At 46.8% G+C, this 18,271-nt stretch overlaps 2 protein-coding genes across 2 annotated transcripts in view; both read left to right on the plus strand.

Annotated features, from left to right (window-relative positions):
• The first annotated feature begins 5,801 nt into the window (after window positions 1–5,801).
• Window positions 5,802–14,339, plus strand: ATP6V1G1 (ATPase H+ transporting V1 subunit G1). The gene is made up of 3 exons (XM_039240102.1): window positions 5,802–5,954; window positions 9,982–10,082; window positions 12,544–14,339. The coding sequence occupies exons 1-3, from the start codon at window positions 5,873–5,875 to the stop codon at window positions 12,715–12,717; spliced, it is 357 nt and encodes a 118-aa protein (XP_039096033.1). The 5' UTR covers window positions 5,802–5,872; the 3' UTR covers window positions 12,718–14,339.
• Window positions 14,340–16,608: 2,269 nt separating this feature from the next.
• Window positions 16,609–18,271, plus strand: part of TMEM268 (transmembrane protein 268) — a 33,930-nt gene continuing 32,267 nt past the window's right edge. Inside the window, exon 1 of the mRNA XM_039239970.1 lies at window positions 16,609–17,301. The gene's annotated coding sequence lies outside the window, so the exon portion shown is untranslated. The remainder of the gene's footprint in view (window positions 17,302–18,271) is intronic.

Consider the following 18,271-nt stretch of genomic DNA (forward strand, 5'->3'; position numbering starts at 1 on the left):
CTGTTGTGCAACCACAGACCGTTTTCATTTTGCAAAACCCAAACTCTCTACCCATTAAGTGACACCCTATTCCCCTGTCCCCCAGTCTCTGGCAACTCCCATTCTACTTTCTGTCTCTGTGAGTTTGACTACTCAAAGTACCTCATCTAAATGGAATTATACAGTATCTGTCTTTTTTACTGACTTATGTCACTTAATAATGTCCTAAGCCTCATCCACATTGTGGCAGGTATAGCATTTCTGTCCTTTGTATGGTTTGTTCATCCATTCAGGGACACCTGGGTTTCTTCCACAATTTAGCTATTACAAATAGCGCCATGAACATGGACATACACATATTTCTTTAAGACCTGGCTTTCAGTTCTTTGGGGCTATCCACCCAGAAATAGACTTGCTGGGTCATATGATAATTTCATTTTTCATTTTTTGACAAGCTACCGTACTGTTTTCCATAGCAGACTCACCACTTTATATCCCCACCGACATCACACATGGGTTCTCATTTCTTTTCATCCTTACTAACACTCATTATTTTTTATAGTAGCCATTCTAATGGGTGGTGAAATTAATTTTAATAAGACATTTTATTTATCATGGGTTGGAGCCCCGCATTGGGCTCTGTGCTCACAGCACGGAGCCTGCTTCAGATCCTCTGTCTCCCTCTCTCTGCCCCTCGCCCCCACAAAAAAATTAATAAATATTTTTAAAAATTTAATAAAACAATTAAAAAAAAGAAACTAGCCACATTTCAATTTCCCTAGAGTCACATGTGGCTAGTGTCTCCTACTTTGGATAGCCCAACTGTAGAGCATTTAACTCAGTTAAATATTATATATTCATTGGTGGGTATTTCTGTCTGGCTGTCTCCCCCATTGACTCCAAGCCCCAGGAGGACAAAAGATGTGTCTGCTTTGCTCATATGCAGTCACTTGCTGAAGGCTGGCACAAACCGGGGGCTCAATAAACATGTTTAACTAAATGAATGAATTAACGAAGAGTGTAACTATTAATATCTTTTTGTCCTGACTTTGTTCAGACTCATCTGTAGTTAATTTCTAGGAATAATTTGCAATGCTTTGTTCCCTGACCTGCTTTCCAGGCCTGCTTCTTAGCTCCTGGGAAAGCAGAGAAAAAAATGTTACCCAGACAGACCCTAGATTCTGGAAGAGATGGAAATAGCAAGTAAATGCTATTGTAAGGGAGGAGAAATATCTTGCTGCTACCCAACTTAGGTTTTTGGCTGGGTCTTTATAACAAAAGGCAGATTTACAAGAGAAAAGCATCCAAATTTATTTAAGGTAAGTTCTGTGTGACATGGGAGACTTCATAAGGAAATGAAGACCCAAGGAAGTGTTTCAACCTGAGTATTTTTACACTTGGTTTGATGAAGAGTGGGAAGTCACGGAAAATGTGTTAGGACGAAAGGGGTATGAGCGAAGAGGAGGAAACTGGAGGAAACTAGCAAGGCCTGTTCGTCCTGATTTCTCTTGAAGCCTCTTGGGGTCCTGGAGATAAGGATGCCCCTTTCCTCTGGATGGAGGGAGGACATTTCTCACACGAGAGTCCCATGACCTGCTTCAAGGAAAGGCCAAAGAATCCTTCCTGCACCTGCCGATCCTCAAATTCTTTCCGTTTAAAATTTTCAATATGTCAAGGTGCCATATTTTCAGTGAATGTGTCCTGAATCCGGTAACTATCACAGCGACACACAGCTCACTGGGTTCATTGGAGGATAAATATTATCTCTCTAACACCATGGAGATTTGAGAATACAACCTTCGTCTCTTTAAGATTATTTTCTTTAAAAAATATTTTTTAAATGTTTATTTATTTTGAGAGAAAGACAGCATGTGCGGGGTAGGAGCAGAGAGAGAAGGAAAGAGAAGGAATCCCAAGCAGGCTCCACCTGTCGGCGCAGGTTTGGATGTGGGTTCGATCCCACAAACCATGAGATCATGGCGTGAGCTGAAATCAAAAGTCCGACATTTAACCAACTGAGCCACCCAGGCGGCCTCAGAATTATTTTCAGTGTAAATCAAGGAAGAGGAAGGGTTAACTATTAATCATCAGCATTCCAAGGTGGAAAATGTGTAGGCAGTGGCCAAGAACCTGTCTCATAGGAGGCCCTACGTGGGAGTGGAGGTAGGGTGGGGTATTTAGTCCCCTTAGGGTTTCCCACAGCGGCAAGTCACGCCCCCCACCCTGGATTTTGTTACAGGACTACGAGTTGGCCACATGGAGCCTTTGAATGAATTAGAGAGAGGTGCTTTCTCTGGGGAGAGCAGGTGGAGCAGGCACCGGATTTTAGCATAGTCTCACTTCCTTGTGCAGTGAGCAACCTGTTCAGCTTCAAGTGCTGGTCCTGCTAGGTGTCCGTAGAGCAGTCACTTTGAGGTGAACTTCCACTCACTAAGTACACCAGGTGGAGAGAGAAAAACAAAAGGCCTGGGGCGCCCGGGTGGCTCAGTCAGTTAGGCGTCCGACTTCGGCTCAGGTCGTGATCTCACGGTTTGTGAGTTCGAGCCCCACATTGGGCTCTGTGCTGACAGCTCAGAGCCCGGAGCCTGCTTCGGATTCTGTGTCTTCCTCTCTCTCTCTGCCCCTCCCCTGCTCGTGCTCTGTCTCTCAAAAATAAATAAATGTAAAAAAAGCCCCAAAAGGCCCACTGATTATCTTTCTTTGAGAACTCACCGTCACAGGGATTCAGATACCTATGTTATTACGAGTAGTGAGTACATTCTAAGCTAGTCACATGAATTCACTAGTTCAACTCTCACAATGACCCTATTATACTGTCACTAACTCCATCTTTAACATATGAGGAGTCTGAGGCTCACACAGGCTAACAATCTGCCAAGGTCACCCGGCAAGTAAATGACAGAGCTGGGATTTGAACCCAGCGGTCTTGTTTCCTTAGACAAGGCAATGAGAAGCCACACTTGCCCTAGTTGTTGCTGACTTGGGCCCGTAAAGGTCACTTTTGCTCCTTCACCTTGTTTCTGACTTGTGTTTGAAGAGCCACACATCAGAAAGGGCACAGCCTTTTCTTAGATGTGCTGATACATTCCGGGCGCCTGGGGGGCTCGGTCGGTTGAACGTAGACTCTTGATTTCAGCTCAGGTCATGATCCCAGGATTGTGGGGTCAAGTCTAGTGTCAGACTATGTGCTGGGTGTGGAGCCTGCTTAAGATTCTGTGTGTGTGTGTGTGTGTGTGTGTGTGTGTGTGTGTGTCTCCTTCTGCTCCTCTGCCCGACTTGTTCTCTCTCTCTCAAATAAATAAAACGAAAAAAAAAAAAAAAGATGTGCTGAAACAGTCACGCATCAGGAGTACCAAGCCTGGGATACATTCTGTGTTCCTCAGATGATTGTAACTCTTTGCTCTGGACGTTGGCTCAAGACCTCAGGGCTTTGCTTTGGAGGGCAACTGCTTCACCCTCATTTCCTAGTTATTTCAGGACACCTCCCTAGAGGACCCAAGTTCTGACAGCAAACACCCACTCCGATAACCAGAAAACCTACACCAGTCTGAAAATTTCAGAGGATGGATTGTTTAGTATTGTTCTCTTTATACAATAAACTTTTGAAATGTTGCAAGCAAAAAAAGCCATTCTGGAATGTGTAGAAATTTCAATGCTTTCAGGAAGCTGGCTGTTAGAGGAACCCTCATGTGAAGGCTTTTGTTAAGTGGAGGACCAGATTAGTAAATCAAACAATTACCCCCCCCCCACACACACACCAGATCAAAACAACAGCTTCCACCTCCTGGCATTTACGAAAGACTAGAAACTGTGCAAAGGCTGCACCTCCATCATTATCATCATTTCTCTCTCTCTTCTTAACAGCTTTATCGTGACATAGTTCACACACTGTATCATTTACCATTTTAAAGTAGACAATTTGGTATTTTAGGTGTATTCACAAGGGTGTGCAGCTGTCACCACTACCTCATTCCAGAACATTTTCATGATCCCAAAAAAGAACCCCTTGCCAGTTAGTTAGCCCTCACTCCTTGTTCCCTCTTCCCCCACCCCCTGCTCCAGGGTGGCCACTAACCTACTTTCTATCTCTATAGGATGTGCCCGTTCTGAACATTTGAGACGAGCGGAACCACACAGTGTGTGGTCTTCTGTGCCCGGATTCTTTTACTTAGCATGTTACTAAGGTGGATCCGTATTGCAGCACGTATCAGTACTTTACTCCTTTTAACGATCAAATAATATCCCACTGACAGGTAAGCCACATTTTGTTAATCTACTCATCAGTTGCTAGGCATTTGGGTATTTCCACTTTCTGGCTACCCCCATCTCTTATTCCTCTTGCCACTCATTAGAAGCATGCGTTGTCCTCCGTGGATTGAATGAATTACATTTTCCTAGAATGCTGAAAAGGACAAATCTTTCCAGGAAATCACTGACTGGACTTAAAGTCCCAGAGACCAGTCAAGTGCTGATTCTTTTATCAGGAAAGAATAGGTGTTCTGGATTTCAGCTTTCTTCCCAACCCCATCTCTAAGTTGAATCAAATGAAAATGTCCTCCTGAACCATGAATCCAGATCCTCGAGTGTGGAGATGCTTCTATTGAAAAGTTCTGGCATTGTTTTATGTTTCCAGCGCTTGGTGGACTCCGGGAGACCATCTGGTCCTTCCCACAGCCCATAAGATTCGAGCAGAGCACAGTGGATCAGATGTTCTACTTTGCAGGCCTGGCTGGATCCAAATTCCCCATCTGACAGTTAACAAGGGAGTCACTTTGGGCAAGTTGTTAGACTTCCCTGAGTTTCAGTCTGGTTATTATAGAAAGGGATTAAGAGTTGCTGTCAGAACCAAGTCAAGTGTCAGGGCAATGCCTGTCATGTTGTATACTCAACTACTCACTTCCTATCTACCTATTTCTGGTGGGAGATACCTCTGTGCCAAGTTGCTCCCACCAAATCCAGACATGTTGGTTCTTTTCCACTAATCAACCCTAACTCCTCCGCTCTCCTACTCCCCCAGTATCCTTTCCAGGCTAACTTTTCACTCTTCTGATCTCATTTTAAATACCACCTCGTTGGGAAAGCCCTTATGCCCCTCTTTTTAAAGCACCCTGTATTTTTCATTACTGTATCGGTTTGCAATTTATTTACTTTAATGCTGTTGGGGTTTTTTGGTCCATCAGCTGTGCACTCCACCAGGGAATCTGTCTTGCTCCCTATTACGAACAGTGGTCTAGGATCGTGGCAGGCATTCATCAAATATTTACGGAAAATAGTCCAACTCGCTCCTTGAACTGAGGTTCAGAGAGGGAAAGCATCCTCCTCCAACTCACACAGCGTAAGTGGCATATCTGTCCCCAAGTATCCCTGTTCCCAATCCACACTCTATCCCCTGAGCCTGGTAAGAATTTTTCTAACGTGTCCCCTAATACATTTCAGTGCCAAGGAAAACTCCAGAAAGGGGAGAGTAAAGAAGAGGGCAAAATAGAGAAACCTCTTTGTGTTTGGCCTGGCTCTTCCCCTCCCGACCTTAATGCGGACATAGTGTAAAGCGAGGGGCTGTAGCAATAACGACGTGGCAGGGTAGCCACGACAACCGAACTAGCGAAGGAACAGCCGTGCAAGGGAGGCGGGGGCTGAGGGGAGGAAGAGGTCAAGACAGAAGACAAATCCTGCGCAGGCGCAGCCGAGACGTTCCGCTGGTGCCCCTCCCTGCCCGGGCCAGTCACCAGACTCCGTGTGCAGTCAGCTGACGCGGCCCTGCGGCCGTCACGTGACGGAGGGCGGGGCGCCGCCACAGGGCGCAGGCGCAGATCCTAGGCGCCCGGGTCAGCTGACCCGAGGGGGCGGTCGACCGTTCTAGGCCGTTTGCCTCGGCCTCAGAATCGCCGGCGCCATGGCCAGCCAGTCGCAGGGCATCCAGCAGCTGCTGCAGGCCGAGAAGCGGGCCGCCGAGAAGGTGTCGGAGGCCCGCAAGCGTGAGTTTCGGGGTGGGGCGGCCAGGCGTGGTGCCAGTGCACGGAGCGCGGCCAGGCCGCGGGAGGGTGTAGGTAGACGAGGCCCGAAAAACTGCGGCCCGGAGGGGTGGTGACAGTCGCGGGGGCTTGGGTGTCTCCAGACTGTCTAGGTATGAGGCTCTGGAAGGCTTGAGGGGCGACTGGAAGCCGCGATGTGGGGTAGGAGGGCGTGGAGACAATAATAGGTGGATGACCTTCGTGGGGTCTGGGAGGCTTGCGAAATGGGCTCTCCTGATGGAACTCGTTTTTCCGGCGGTCACTTGCTCCTTTCGGTTGTTTTGTTTCCTTGTCCAGAGCTGCCGTAATCCATGCTGTTGATCAAAGAGTCCTCTTTGCCACGTCTGCTTCTCTTGTTCGTTAGCCACCATCTACATACTCACTTTTCCCCCATCCCTACAGCTAGCATATTAGTCCGGGACGCTAGGTTTTCTGAGGCTGTGTAGCAGCCTACTTCGTTAACTCCTTAAAAAGATTTTTTTAAAAAAATGTGGTTAATATGTGCCAGACGCATCATCCCGTGCACCAGTGACCAGCGTCTTCATCATATGCTATTCAAAGTCCCAGTGAAGGGGGGCGCCCGGGTGGCTTAGTCGGTTAAGCGTCCGACTTTCGCTTAGGTCATGATCTCGCGGTTCGTGGGTTCGAGCCCCGCGTCAGGCTCTGTGCTGACAGCCAGCTCAGAGCCTGGAGCCTGTTTCTGAGTCTGTCTCTCCCTCTCTCTCTGACCCTCCCCTGCTCATGCTGTGTATCTCTCTCCTAGAAATAAATAAAAATATTTAAAAAAACAAACAAACAAAAAAAACAAAGTCCCAGTGAAGGAAGCCAGTACTGGGGGGATGGGGGGGGTTAGTTGCAGGTGAGACGGGACCTAGAGTTAGAAATGTAAGGTTACTAAGGAATTTCACAGGTGGATCTAATTTCCTCCAAGTCCATTCTCCTTCGGGCAGTCAAAGTCCACCCTGGGATGCAGATAGGACTTCCCCGCCGTCTTCAGTCAGTTTAGCGCCTGCAGAAGAAAGACCAGATTCCTTTTTCTTTTGTTTTTAGCAAAACAACAGACTTTACTGAGTAAAAGTACAAAGCTCTCATGAGTGAGAGGGGTCCCGACTGGGTTGTCCAAGGCCAGATTCCTGAATAGGGTGGAGGCAGCGTTTTTGGATCGGGCTCTGGCTTTCTTCCCTCATCTCATTTTTGGGTTCTCTCCTCCAGTCATCCTGGGCCACTGTGATGCCTTATTTCACCTGCAGCCTTGGCACAGCTGTTTCCTCCGATTGAAAGTGCCCTTTCCTAGTTTCCTCTCTCTTTAACGCTTAGTCTTCCTTCAGGTCTCAAATTTAGGCAGCAATTCTTCCAGGAAGCCTTCCCTGCTTTGTCCTCTCAAACTAGGCTGAGGTCCTTCCTAAGACCTTATTTCTGTCATCTCAATGCAGTAACTGGTTTCTTTAGGCCTTAGTCTCTAGACTAAGCTCCTGGAGTACAGGGACCATATGTAATTTAACTGTATGTATTCATTTTCCCATATGGTGAGATAGATGTCTCTGTCCCTATTACACAGATGGGTGAGATGAGGCTTAGCCAAATGATGTGACCATATCATGGGAAGAAGCATAGCAGGAGCCTAGAGGCCTCTTTTCCCATGCAAGGATCATAACCCTTAGTAATTTCTTGGGGTTTTCTCCTGTTATAAGACTTACACTTTGATCCCATACCCAAGTAGATTTCAAGCACGGCTCTTATACTTTCTAGATTAGAGGTTCTGTGAAGCTCTGCATTTCCTGGGAAAAGCTTTCTTTGAGGAAGCTGGGGATGGGAACAAGCCTTTTATTCTTGCCCTGGTGACTGGAAAGTTCTGTGTTCCTCATAGAGTATTTCTCATCATGCTCTTGATGAAGTATTTCCAGAATGACTCCGCAGAGTTTGTCCTGTGCGGAAGTATGTGAGGTTATTTAGGAGAGGTGCAGGCACAAATAGTTGGACAATGGTCAGAATAATTCTGAGTGTCTTGGATGTTGGGATCATGTTTTTACATTTTTCTTTATGTCATCAGGCTTGGTGCAGTATCTTGTATAGCTTGGATGGCTATTCCGTATCTACTGAATGGGTTTGTTTTAAAGGAGTGAGTTTATGGCTAATGCATGTCTCAGAATTTGCTGTAATTAGAAACAGAAGTATTGACAAGAGCTACTGTTTGAAAGAAATCACTGCGTTTTTTGATCTGTAATTATGGTTGCCTCGCCATAATTCCAGTTAGGAATTGGGAAGAGGCAGTACCTCATGTGGCAAAAGGATCCGACTTAAATTTTTCCTGAAATCATTGCTTTTGGCCATAAAACTTAAAAAAAACTTGTTACGGTTTATTTCCTTGATGTAGAGCAATAAAATACTGGCTCCCACAAAAATAAGATTTACAAGAAGTATGATTTCCTGTTCAAGTATATATTTTTGGGTCTCAGAGAAGCCTATCACCATTGAACTTTGAAGATGTCCGATGTGCAGGGAATGGTTTTGTCTTAATTCAGAGAGCTGTGGGAGTCGAGAGTGACCAGGAGAGTGGCATTGTGAAGTTATGTGGCGCTAGCACTTTTGAGCCAGAAGTGTTATTTGTAGGTTGTGGGCTTAGAAAAGCTCTTCCGCTCTGAAGATTGGCTTTGGAGATAGGTGGTGAGGAGGACAGCATGCAGAGGGCAGGGGTAGAAGTTAGCTCCCAGGGGCAGCAGTAGGCCCTAGATGACACTGGAGTAGACCTACACTTGCAGAAACAGGCTTTGGGTTTTTAGAGATCGTTTCTTCATCAGGAGATGGGAGGTTGAGTTCACTTTCCTTCATCCACATGGGCTGAGTGGGATTTGGGAAATTGATGTACAAGGATGTCTAATAAAGCTTACTTCTAGATGCGGGGTGCCTTTTGCTCTGAATTGGATAAATGCCCAGGTTGATCATCTAAGACTCTCCTCCCACCCCGCCCGTCCCCTCCTCCCCTCACCCCCACTCCCCAATTTGGGTTTCTTAGAAGTGTGATCAGTGAGCAGAGAATCAAAGCAAAGAATATGTGCTGGCTGGTTGTACGGTCTGTTTTCAGATGGGGGCTGATGGAATTGAGGGAATGTTTTTAGCTGTAAGTTTATTCTTGTCTAGAAACCAGAGCCCCCACGTCTCCTCACTTCCTAGATGCTTGTGTGGTTGTACTGTCCAGTGCTCTCCATTCAGGGTGCCTGCCCAGAACCACTTGCATTACTTATTTCCTTGTGCACAGGCATGGTTTCTAGTTTCCAATATTACATCGCCTGTCTCCTTAGTTACAGTTTAGGTTAATGTCTCTTGGGAGCCTAGTCCTCTCCTCTCTCAGCTTCTAAGCAGACCTCTAGTTATAATCAGCAGCATACCTGGTTGTTCACTTCTTGGGAAGAGCAAGAATTCTCCAGGTGGGTAATGTCACCCATTTTATGTGGGTTCTTTTTTTTTTTTTTTTTTTTTTTAACATTTATTTATTTTTGAGAGAGAGAGAGAGACAGAATGTGAGCGGGAGAGGGGCAGATAGAGGAGACACAGAATCTGAAACAGGCTTCAGGCTCTGGGCTGTCAGCACAGAGCCTGACGCGGGGCTCGAACCCACGAACCGTGATATTATGACCTGAGCTGAAGTCGGACACTCATCCGACTGAGCCATCCAGGCGTCCCTCTGTGTGTCCTTAACAGTAGAGATTGAGAGACTATTCTGACACGTTCCAGAATTTTTTCCATTATTTTTCTGTCTGTGGTTATGGAAGGCGGCCCTTTTTATCTAGTCACTTCCTAGCTAAGTACAGCTTGTAGGAGGCAGGAGCCTATACTGCCAGTTAGCTCTGAATTCCCCCATGCACGTTTCTTGGCAACTATAGTGTAAGACTGTTTTCCTTGTGACCTGTTAGAATTTACCATCTCAGTCTCTGCTTCCTCTTCTACTTGTCTTTTAAGCACTCCTTGATGCAGCTTTTTCCTTTGAAACCAGGAAAGAACCGGAGGCTGAAGCAGGCCAAAGAAGAGGCTCAGGCTGAAATTGAACAGTACCGCCTGCAAAGAGAGAAGGAGTTCAAGGCCAAGGAAGCTGCGGTGGGCTTGGTTTATTTTCATTACTGCTTTAGTTCCCCGAGGCTTTCTTCTTCTTCCCTTTTCCCCAGGCTCTCGAAATATCCAGCATAGCTTGGAGATTGTGATTTCTGGGAGAAATGTGAAGATTTGTCTATTGAGTGCTCAGGCTGAGTCTCCTAGATGGTCCATTTTTAACTAACGTTGAACCCTGGTCTTCACTTAGTCATTTCACAGATATCTATTAAATCTGTTAACCTGTGCCAGACGCTAGGGGGTCAGTTGTGAACAGAAAGCGACATGGTTCCTGCCTCGTGAGTTTACCTGCTAGAGTCTGCTGGTCGGGGAGAGTCAGCAATAAAATGCAAGTCTGGCGGAGCTCCAGCTGTGAGAGAGCTTAGTGACCATAAGCAGACGGAGCCCCACGTCAGCAGAGTAGAGGCACTTAGCAGTAGCACAGGCTGGGCCAGGCAGCCCATGCTGCATGCTCATAGTACAGCGACAGATCCCAAAGCAGGGACAATTCTGAAGAGGGGAAAGGATGGGGGAGGGCTTCACATAGAAAGGAGACTGTCAGGTAACAGCAGTTCAAACTGGTTTTAAGGAAAAGGAATTTATTGGCTTGTGTAATTAAAAACCCAGGCAAAAGGCTAACTTTATTTTGATACAGGAGCTTAAATGATGCTCTCAGGACTTTATTTCCATTGCTCAACTCTGCCTTTGTCTTTGTGGGCTTCCTTCTCACATTCTCCCGTGTGGCCTTCACTGGGTGTCCAGGCACACACCCTCCTGGGCCCGAGGCACATCTCCCTCTGAGCAGTAAGTAGCAAAAGTTCCTTTCGTCCTTGCACTGGGCGGCTACGGTGCTATTAAAACTGAAAACGTCGCCAGCTCTTGAATGGGGGTAGATTGGGGCTGTAAACCACCAGACCGCCCACCACACAGTGTGGGAATACTGCCGTCAGGGCAGCCGCCTCGTCTTAGTTTTACATCTGCGCTGCAGTTACTTAGAGCCAGGGTCAGCGTTGTGGCGTAAGCATGAGCTCTGAGGTTTCCAGCCATGTTCACAGTGACCCCTTCGGCTTCGTGACGCTTATTGAGGCTGGGCGTATGGTGTATATGCACAGAACAGAGGTGATGTCCCCTCTCCTACCCCTCCCCCGCAGCGGGGTTTTGGACCTTTCAAAATATGAGTTAGCAACTGAGCTAATATGAGATGGCCCCTTATCCCGCTAATGTGAACAGTTACAGTACAGTATGAAGAGTCTCCTAAGTTTCAACTCAGGGAACTTGGGTTTGAATCCTTGCATGTTCACTTTGACTTCTTTGAGCCTGGGTTTCCTCATCTGTGAAAGGGGAGGGATGGCTTCCGTGTAGGTTTTGGAAGAAGTAACACGTGAGAGAACGCTTTCTTGTTACACACTGTAGTGGGCATACAGACAGGAAGGCCCATAGCTGTTAATGTATCGGTAAAGAGGTAGGGACAGGTTAGAAGATAGAAAGGATCATATCCAAAATAGTTTTGTCCTCAAGAACCTGATAGGTCTCATTCTGATCAAGTAGGCATACACCTGACAAAAAGCCAGCCATACTGTGAAGATAAAGGAAATTTATCTTCCTTTACGGACGGCCATGTGTGTTAAATTGTGGATGGAATTCAAAGGGGTAAGACACGAATATGATAACAAATTCAAGCAGTAAAATAGGGCAACAGCAAAGTAGTCTTCCTCCCACCCAGACCTACACTCCTCCTCAGAGACCGTCACTGTTAGTAGTTTCTTGTATATCCTTCTAGAATATTGTGTTTGAAAGAAAAGATGTCATGTATTCATAATGCTGGTGAATCCACTGCTGAGTGTAAGAGCTAGAACGCTAACCAGTGTTGGTTAATGTAAACTGTGGGTTCCTCCTGAATTGCATCCCCTCGTGTTTAATTTTTTAAGAGGGTTTTTTGTTTCTCTAACATTAATGATATCTTTCCCTTTTAACACCACACAAGGAAACACACTTACTAACCACACTGACACCATTTTATAGCTTGCTCTTTTCCTCTTAAACTGCGTTTGTTACAGCTCGCTCTGTACACATCTGCTTTTCTTTAGCCACAGTGTTGTCTGGTGTGCAGGCACCATGCTCTGCCTCACCAGTCCCGGGTTCCTGGGTCTTTAGGTTCTTTCCAGGCTTCGGGTGAGGTGGTGCATCAGGCTCTATAGAGCGGGGAATGGGTTGCTCCCCGGGGTGATTTCTGAGCGGTGTACCTCCTCATAGATGTCTGAAGGTTGGCCACCAAAGGGGTTGCGTTTGTTGTTTTGTTCCCACTAACTGGTCACACCACCTTCCCATGTGCTCTTCAGTCGCGAGGTCACATTGCCTGTCACCAATTCTCTGTATTCACCGATGAGACTAGGTTTCCCCAGCGCTAAGGAGGCTGCGCCAACCAGCGCGTCCACCTGACCTTCCTGTGTGTCCTTGCCCCCGACTGCAGGCTCTGGGCTCCCACGGCAGCTGCAGCACCGAGGTGGAGAAGGAGACCCAGGAGAAGATGACCATCCTGCAGACCTACTTCCAGCAGAACAGGGAGGAAGTCCTGGCTAACCTCTTGGCCTTTGTCTGTGACATCCGGCCAGAAATCCACGAAAACTACCGCATAAACGGATAGGGAACGAAGGAGCAGCTCTGCGCGCGGGTCGGCATTTTAGGTGCCTTCCTGCTTATGAGGCTTCGGCAAAGCTGGAGTTACGTTCTTGTGGAAAGGCATTAGATTATTTGTGTGTGTCGTATAGTAGGCCCCTTCATTTTTTGGAGAATAGCAGATCTAGCTCCTTTGTACAGACTTAGAGCTTATCGAAAGATCTTTCTCCTTTTCCCTCATATTTCTTAGAAATTTAACGTGTATATGTTGTCTGTTTCCTATGCCTTTTAGCCCAAGCAACGTATATATCAATACTTTTTCTTTCTTAGATGTAGTAAAAAAAAACAAAAACAAAAACAAACTTTTTTTTTTTATTTTAAAGAAAGAAAGGGATTAAATATTTTTTTTTCCCTATAGCTTTCTTAAAGGTCAGGGGCTTTATCTATGAAAAAGTAGTAAATAGTTATTTGTAACTTGTGTGAAGCAGCAGCCAGCCTTAAAAAAGTCTTTTCTGGCTAAGGGATAGAAAAATAAATACTAGTATAATTGTTTGGGCTGCTTTTAATTTCTCCTAATCAAAATTACTAGCTGATAGAATTCAAGAACTTGTTACGTCTTGATACTTGGTGTACCGGTCATCATTTAAAAGTAAAGACTTTGTCATGCATTTTCCCTCCCTCTGGTTCATCCCTTTTGATAATGCAAAGTGCACTCTGACCCAGATGTGCAGAATTTCACTTCGGAAATTAAATTAGCACACGTATCACGTACACGTTTGCACGCATACTTAGAAAATGTATGTATCTTAGCAGGAAGGAAATCACTTGTGATTTTACCCAACCCACTAGTTTGAAAACAGCATCCAACTAGTGAGTCTGCAGTCTGTCTTTTATCTACTGGGGCGGCCTTGGGCCAGTTACCGAGCCCTATTTCCTCCCTACTGGGCTACGTGATACATGTAGTGCCTATATAGGAACTTCATGCGCACTCTCAAGAGTTCAGTGCTCTGTGGCTCTCTATTAGCCGAAAGTCTGGCTGCAAAATAATTTCTAGTAGATGAAAACAGTTGAAGGACAGCATAATGGGATTTCCTTCCTTGTTCTGAACTAGTAGGAGGGAATTAAATGCCCTTTAACGAAATCACATATGATTCAGGATGGGTTAGTCTCAGGCCACGTCCGTCTCTAGTTTCTGTTCTTTTTTAGAGTAGAATTCTTCGTGAGTTTTCTATACGAGCGTGTCCAGTTTTTACTGTTTAAGCACTCCTGTCAGCCCACTGAAACCGCATGTCAAGGTCAGTGATGACCAGATTGAGAGGTCCAGTCTTCCTACGTGACCTTCAGTCCTGTTTGACAGGTCTGACTATTCCTTCCAGAACCACTTTCTTAGCTTTGTTGTGCCGTGATGTGCTACCCGGCCCCTCCTTTGTCTCTTGCTAGTTCCAGCTTCTCTTTTCCCAGGGGTTTGTTCTTGGACTTGTCTACACTCATTCCCTTGTTGAAATCCACCTACTTTTCATGGCTTTAAATAGCATCTATGTTAAAGATGCAAATTTATATCCACCTTCTCTCTCCTGAACTCTAGAGTTGTCAAATTGCTTATCTGCTATTTTGATTTGGATCTGTAATAAACATCTCCATCTTAACGTGTTCCACACCGTGCCCAGTTTTGTTAGGACTTTGCTCTTGCTGTCACTGAGTACAGCAAACCCCACACCTGTGCCTACCACCAGGACAGATTTCCCAAACTGGGGGACCATGGAGAAGCAGCAGCTGCATTCACTGGTTTACACCCGGTTTCTAACCGGGTGCCACTAGTGTTTTCATTCTGGATTAATAGGGTTGTACTTGCGTACATTTTTGCTTGACTCTTCACTTCTGGCCAACCAGCTGAATGTTGGTAAAGTGGCAGAAGCAACATAAGAAAGTACTTCAAAAGGGGTGTGATGTAGGTTCAGTTGAGAGCAAAGGTGAGATGTGAAAAGTTAAAAACTTGGTCTAGCGGAGAGGAACCTAGATGGTCTGGAGAATGAACTGAATGTAACGTGAATGAGTGCAGAAACCTGGCTGTTCTAGAAGGGGGAAGGGTGGCAGTAGTGGCTGATGGGGGAGGCGGTTTGCAGGAGGGGAGAACATGTTTAAATGCTGGTGGGGAAGGGGGAATAAAGGGAGCGAGACTGGAGACTTCTGGGCAAAAGGAGATGCCATGAGAGCGAGGGCACAGATGAGGGACTGGCCCTAGCCTTCAAGCTGGATGGTACTCAGGGAGAACGGTGGGTGCTCAGGCCCTCGGGGTAGTTGAATCTGTCGATCTCTGGGAGTGGGGCCAGAGACGGGCCAGGACTAAGATGTTTTAAAAGCACCCTTGGGGAAGACCTTCATTGTGTCCTAACATGGGAAGTTAGCATGTCTGGTTCTTTGACACTAAGGCAGGTAGGGTTGGTTCTGACATGGAACGAACATAAAGATACACACGTGTAGAAGAGTGGGTGTGTGATTCGTTCCCACTGAGCATTAAGAGGGTATGCATGTGCCTGTACGTACACACAGATCTCTGGAAGATCGAGGAAACTGGTGCTTGTCCCAGGGTTAGCGTCAGGGCTGTGCTTTTCATCTACACACGGTCATCCAGCAGCGTTCCTGGCCTCTACCCACTGGATGCCTGTAGTAGCCCTTCAGCTGTGACAACCAAAAGTATCTCCACTGTCAGACGTCCCCTGGGGGTCCAGACCACCCCCAGTTAAGAACCACTCTTCTATAGCAACAACAGAATTATTAAGAAAAAAACAAGGTACTACACTTGATACCTAGAGCACTCCGGGTGCTCAGCAAATGTTTCCTCCTTTTCTAAAATTTGCTTGTCCTTTTCTGATCCTAATCATATTTTCACCTCCAGTAAGAGCTGGTCAGGACAGGATACACTCTGAAATCTCAGTGGCTTAATACAAGTTGATTCCTTCACGTTGGACACACGTTTGGCGACTGCAGAGCAGCTGTTGCCCACGCGGTGATGCAGTGACTCCGTGTACTTGCCCTTTGCCACCCCACCATCCTAGCGCCTGGGTTCCCCGATGGTGGGGAAGGGAGAGTTGGCCAACACGCACCTTGCACACTTCAGTCCTGAACTGGCACGCGCTAGTTCCCAGCCCACTGCCAAGCACGGGTCACACGGGCCAGCCTAACCGCAAGGGGGTCAGACGGGATTGCCCAGGGCGGGTGTTTTGGAAATGGGGTGAGTAAAAAACATCTACAGCTGTTAATAGCTTTCTCCATGCTGGCTGATGTCCTAAGAACTTTTGCATTTATACTAACTTAAAGCAACTTTTATTTTGTTTTATTTTATTTTTATTTTTTTTAAACAGCTTTATTTTGCAGGCTATGAGACAGAGTTGCAAGGATGAGCCGTGGTAGAGCCAAGATCAAGATTGGCAGTCTAGCCAGGAATCTGTGCTAAACTGCTGGATGTGCTTGACACTGAGCATATGTTATTGCCCCTTTAATGTTCCTCACCTACGTGATTCTTTTCTTTACAGCTCTCAACTCCTAAACTAATCGCTCCACTGGGCAAGTTCTTTTTTTCTTTTTCTTTTTTAATTTTTTTTTTGTTAAAAAATTTCTTTAATGGGGGCGCCTGGGTGGCTTAGTCGGTTAAGCGTCTGACTTTGGCTTAGGTCATGATCTCGCGGTTCGTGGGTTCAAGCCCCGCGTCGGGCTCTGTGCTGACTGCCAGCTCGGAGCCTGGAGCCTGTTTCAGTCTGTGACTCCCTCTCTCTCTGACCCTCCCCTGCTCACACTGTCTCTCTCTCTCTCTCTCCTAGAAATAAATAATACATAAAGAAAATTCTTTAATGTTTATTTACATTTTTTTATTTTAAGAGGCTCCATGCTCAATGTGGGGCTTGAACTTAGAACCCTGAGATTAAGAGTCAGTATGCTATACCGACTGAGCCAGCCAGGCGCCCCTCTGGCCAATTTCATGTCACGTGAGCCCTTTGTCTAGGAGAAGGATGCCCTCAGTACTGTCCATTACCGAAGCACAGAACTCTTTGGCCATTCTATTTGTTGCCATAGCTCAGACCTACATTCTCCTTGATAGAAGGCATAAAACAGCTTACAGATAGACCTTGTGTGTAATATCTACAGATTCCCTGAAGGTGTGCCATTCCCACGTGGGTGGAAAACAACCCGAGTTGCTGAAAGTTGAGGCAGTTGGTCCGAGGCCAGTCACGGAATCTCAGCATGCTTCAAGTGAGGGAGCCTGTGTTTGGGCACTCGTGTAACCATACGACAGCTCTGCAGTTTAGGCACAAGATCTTACTCCCAGGGATGGGAGAGCTGAGGCCCTGAGAGGTTTAGAGAATGCTCAGGGTCACAGAGCAAGGAGGCCACAGAGTGGGTATCAAGTCCAACCGGATTGGACTGAAGGCTGTGAAGGAAAACCCACGGTGCCCAGCCTCCAGGCTTTTCCCGAATACTGTGGTGGGCGGAGTACTCAGCCTCCTAAAGCTTCAAAGCCTGTAGCTAGCATTCTTGGCACACTTGGCCTTCCGTGCGGGAAGACTGACGGCACCAGAAGTCCATGAAAGCCGCTCAGTGGAAAGAACCTGCTCCCGTGAGTCTTTTGTGCTCCTCCTCTTTCACCTTTCCTATTTTTTCTTTCCTTCGGGGGCAGTTCGTGAGACCTCCGAGTGTCTTGTCCTCTCAACTGCTCCTGTCGCTTCAGTGGCTCTGAAATTCCTGAAAGGGCTTCCACGGCAGGCAGGCAGTTCAAGGCTTCCTCCTTCCCACTCCCCTTCGCCTGCGTAGGCCGGCCTTGGCCTTAAGAGGCAGTCAGTTCAAGGTTTCCTCCCTCCTGCTCCCCTTCGCCTGCATAGACTGGCCTTACGAGGCAGGAGAGGCACACTCTCTTCCGAGAGATTTGGCCAGTGGTTCTGGAAGAGGAAGCTGCGGGATCAAGTCAACATCTATCTTCTCTGGCTTTTGAAAAACTTCAAATGACACTGTCTTGTGGGCCAATTGTCAGTTCAAGGCCATAGCTCACTGTGCTTGGGATGAGCAATGGGCACGGGTGGGCTTGGAGGGTCAGGAGGCACACAACCTCTCTTCTTCTACTTGAGGATAACAAAGGGAACAGTGGCAACATTCTGGAATGTGGCAGGAGCTGAAAAGATTAGGGGAGGAGCTAGGCTGGCTGTTTCAAGAACATGATTAGTGGGCTGGCTACCATCAGCTTGTACGGTTTTTAAAGACAAAGACCAGAGGGTGGAGCTTTCTAGTTAAAAGCCTGAGTACGGTTTTTTTTTTTTCTCAGTGTTCATTTATTTTGAGAGAGAGGGCATGTGCGGATGCATGAGCAGGGGGAGGGGCAGAGAATCCCAAGCAGGTTCCCTGCTGTCAGCCCAGAGCCCGACCTGGGGCTCAAATCCATGATCCCTGAGATCATGACCTGAGCTGAAATCAAAAGCCAGACACCTAACTGGCTGAGCCCCTGCGGGCCCCCCAAAAGCCTGAGTACTTCCAGTTGCCATTCCCTCCTCTCCCAACCAGATGTTCTTCCTCTTGAGGCCTCGCCCCGTTTTATT

The sequence above is a fragment of the Hyaena hyaena genome, unplaced genomic scaffold (assembly GCF_003009895.1).
Source record: "Hyaena hyaena isolate Hyena2069 unplaced genomic scaffold, ASM300989v1 scaffold_6, whole genome shotgun sequence".
NCBI classification, from domain to species: domain Eukaryota; kingdom Metazoa; phylum Chordata; class Mammalia; order Carnivora; family Hyaenidae; genus Hyaena; species Hyaena hyaena.

Bases quoted from the DNA above. Each gene is read 5' to 3' on its own strand.
- ATP6V1G1 (XM_039240102.1), top strand. From the start codon at position 5,873: ATGGCCAGCCAGTCGCAGGGCATCCAGCAGCTGCTGCAGGCCGAGAAG. The intron at 5,955-9,981 runs GTGAGTTTCGGG...CTTTGAAACCAG, and splicing joins GGTGTCGGAGGCCCGCAAGC to GAAAGAACCGGAGGCTGAAG. The intron at 10,083-12,543 runs GTGGGCTTGGTT...CCCCGACTGCAG, and splicing joins TCAAGGCCAAGGAAGCTGCG to GCTCTGGGCTCCCACGGCAG.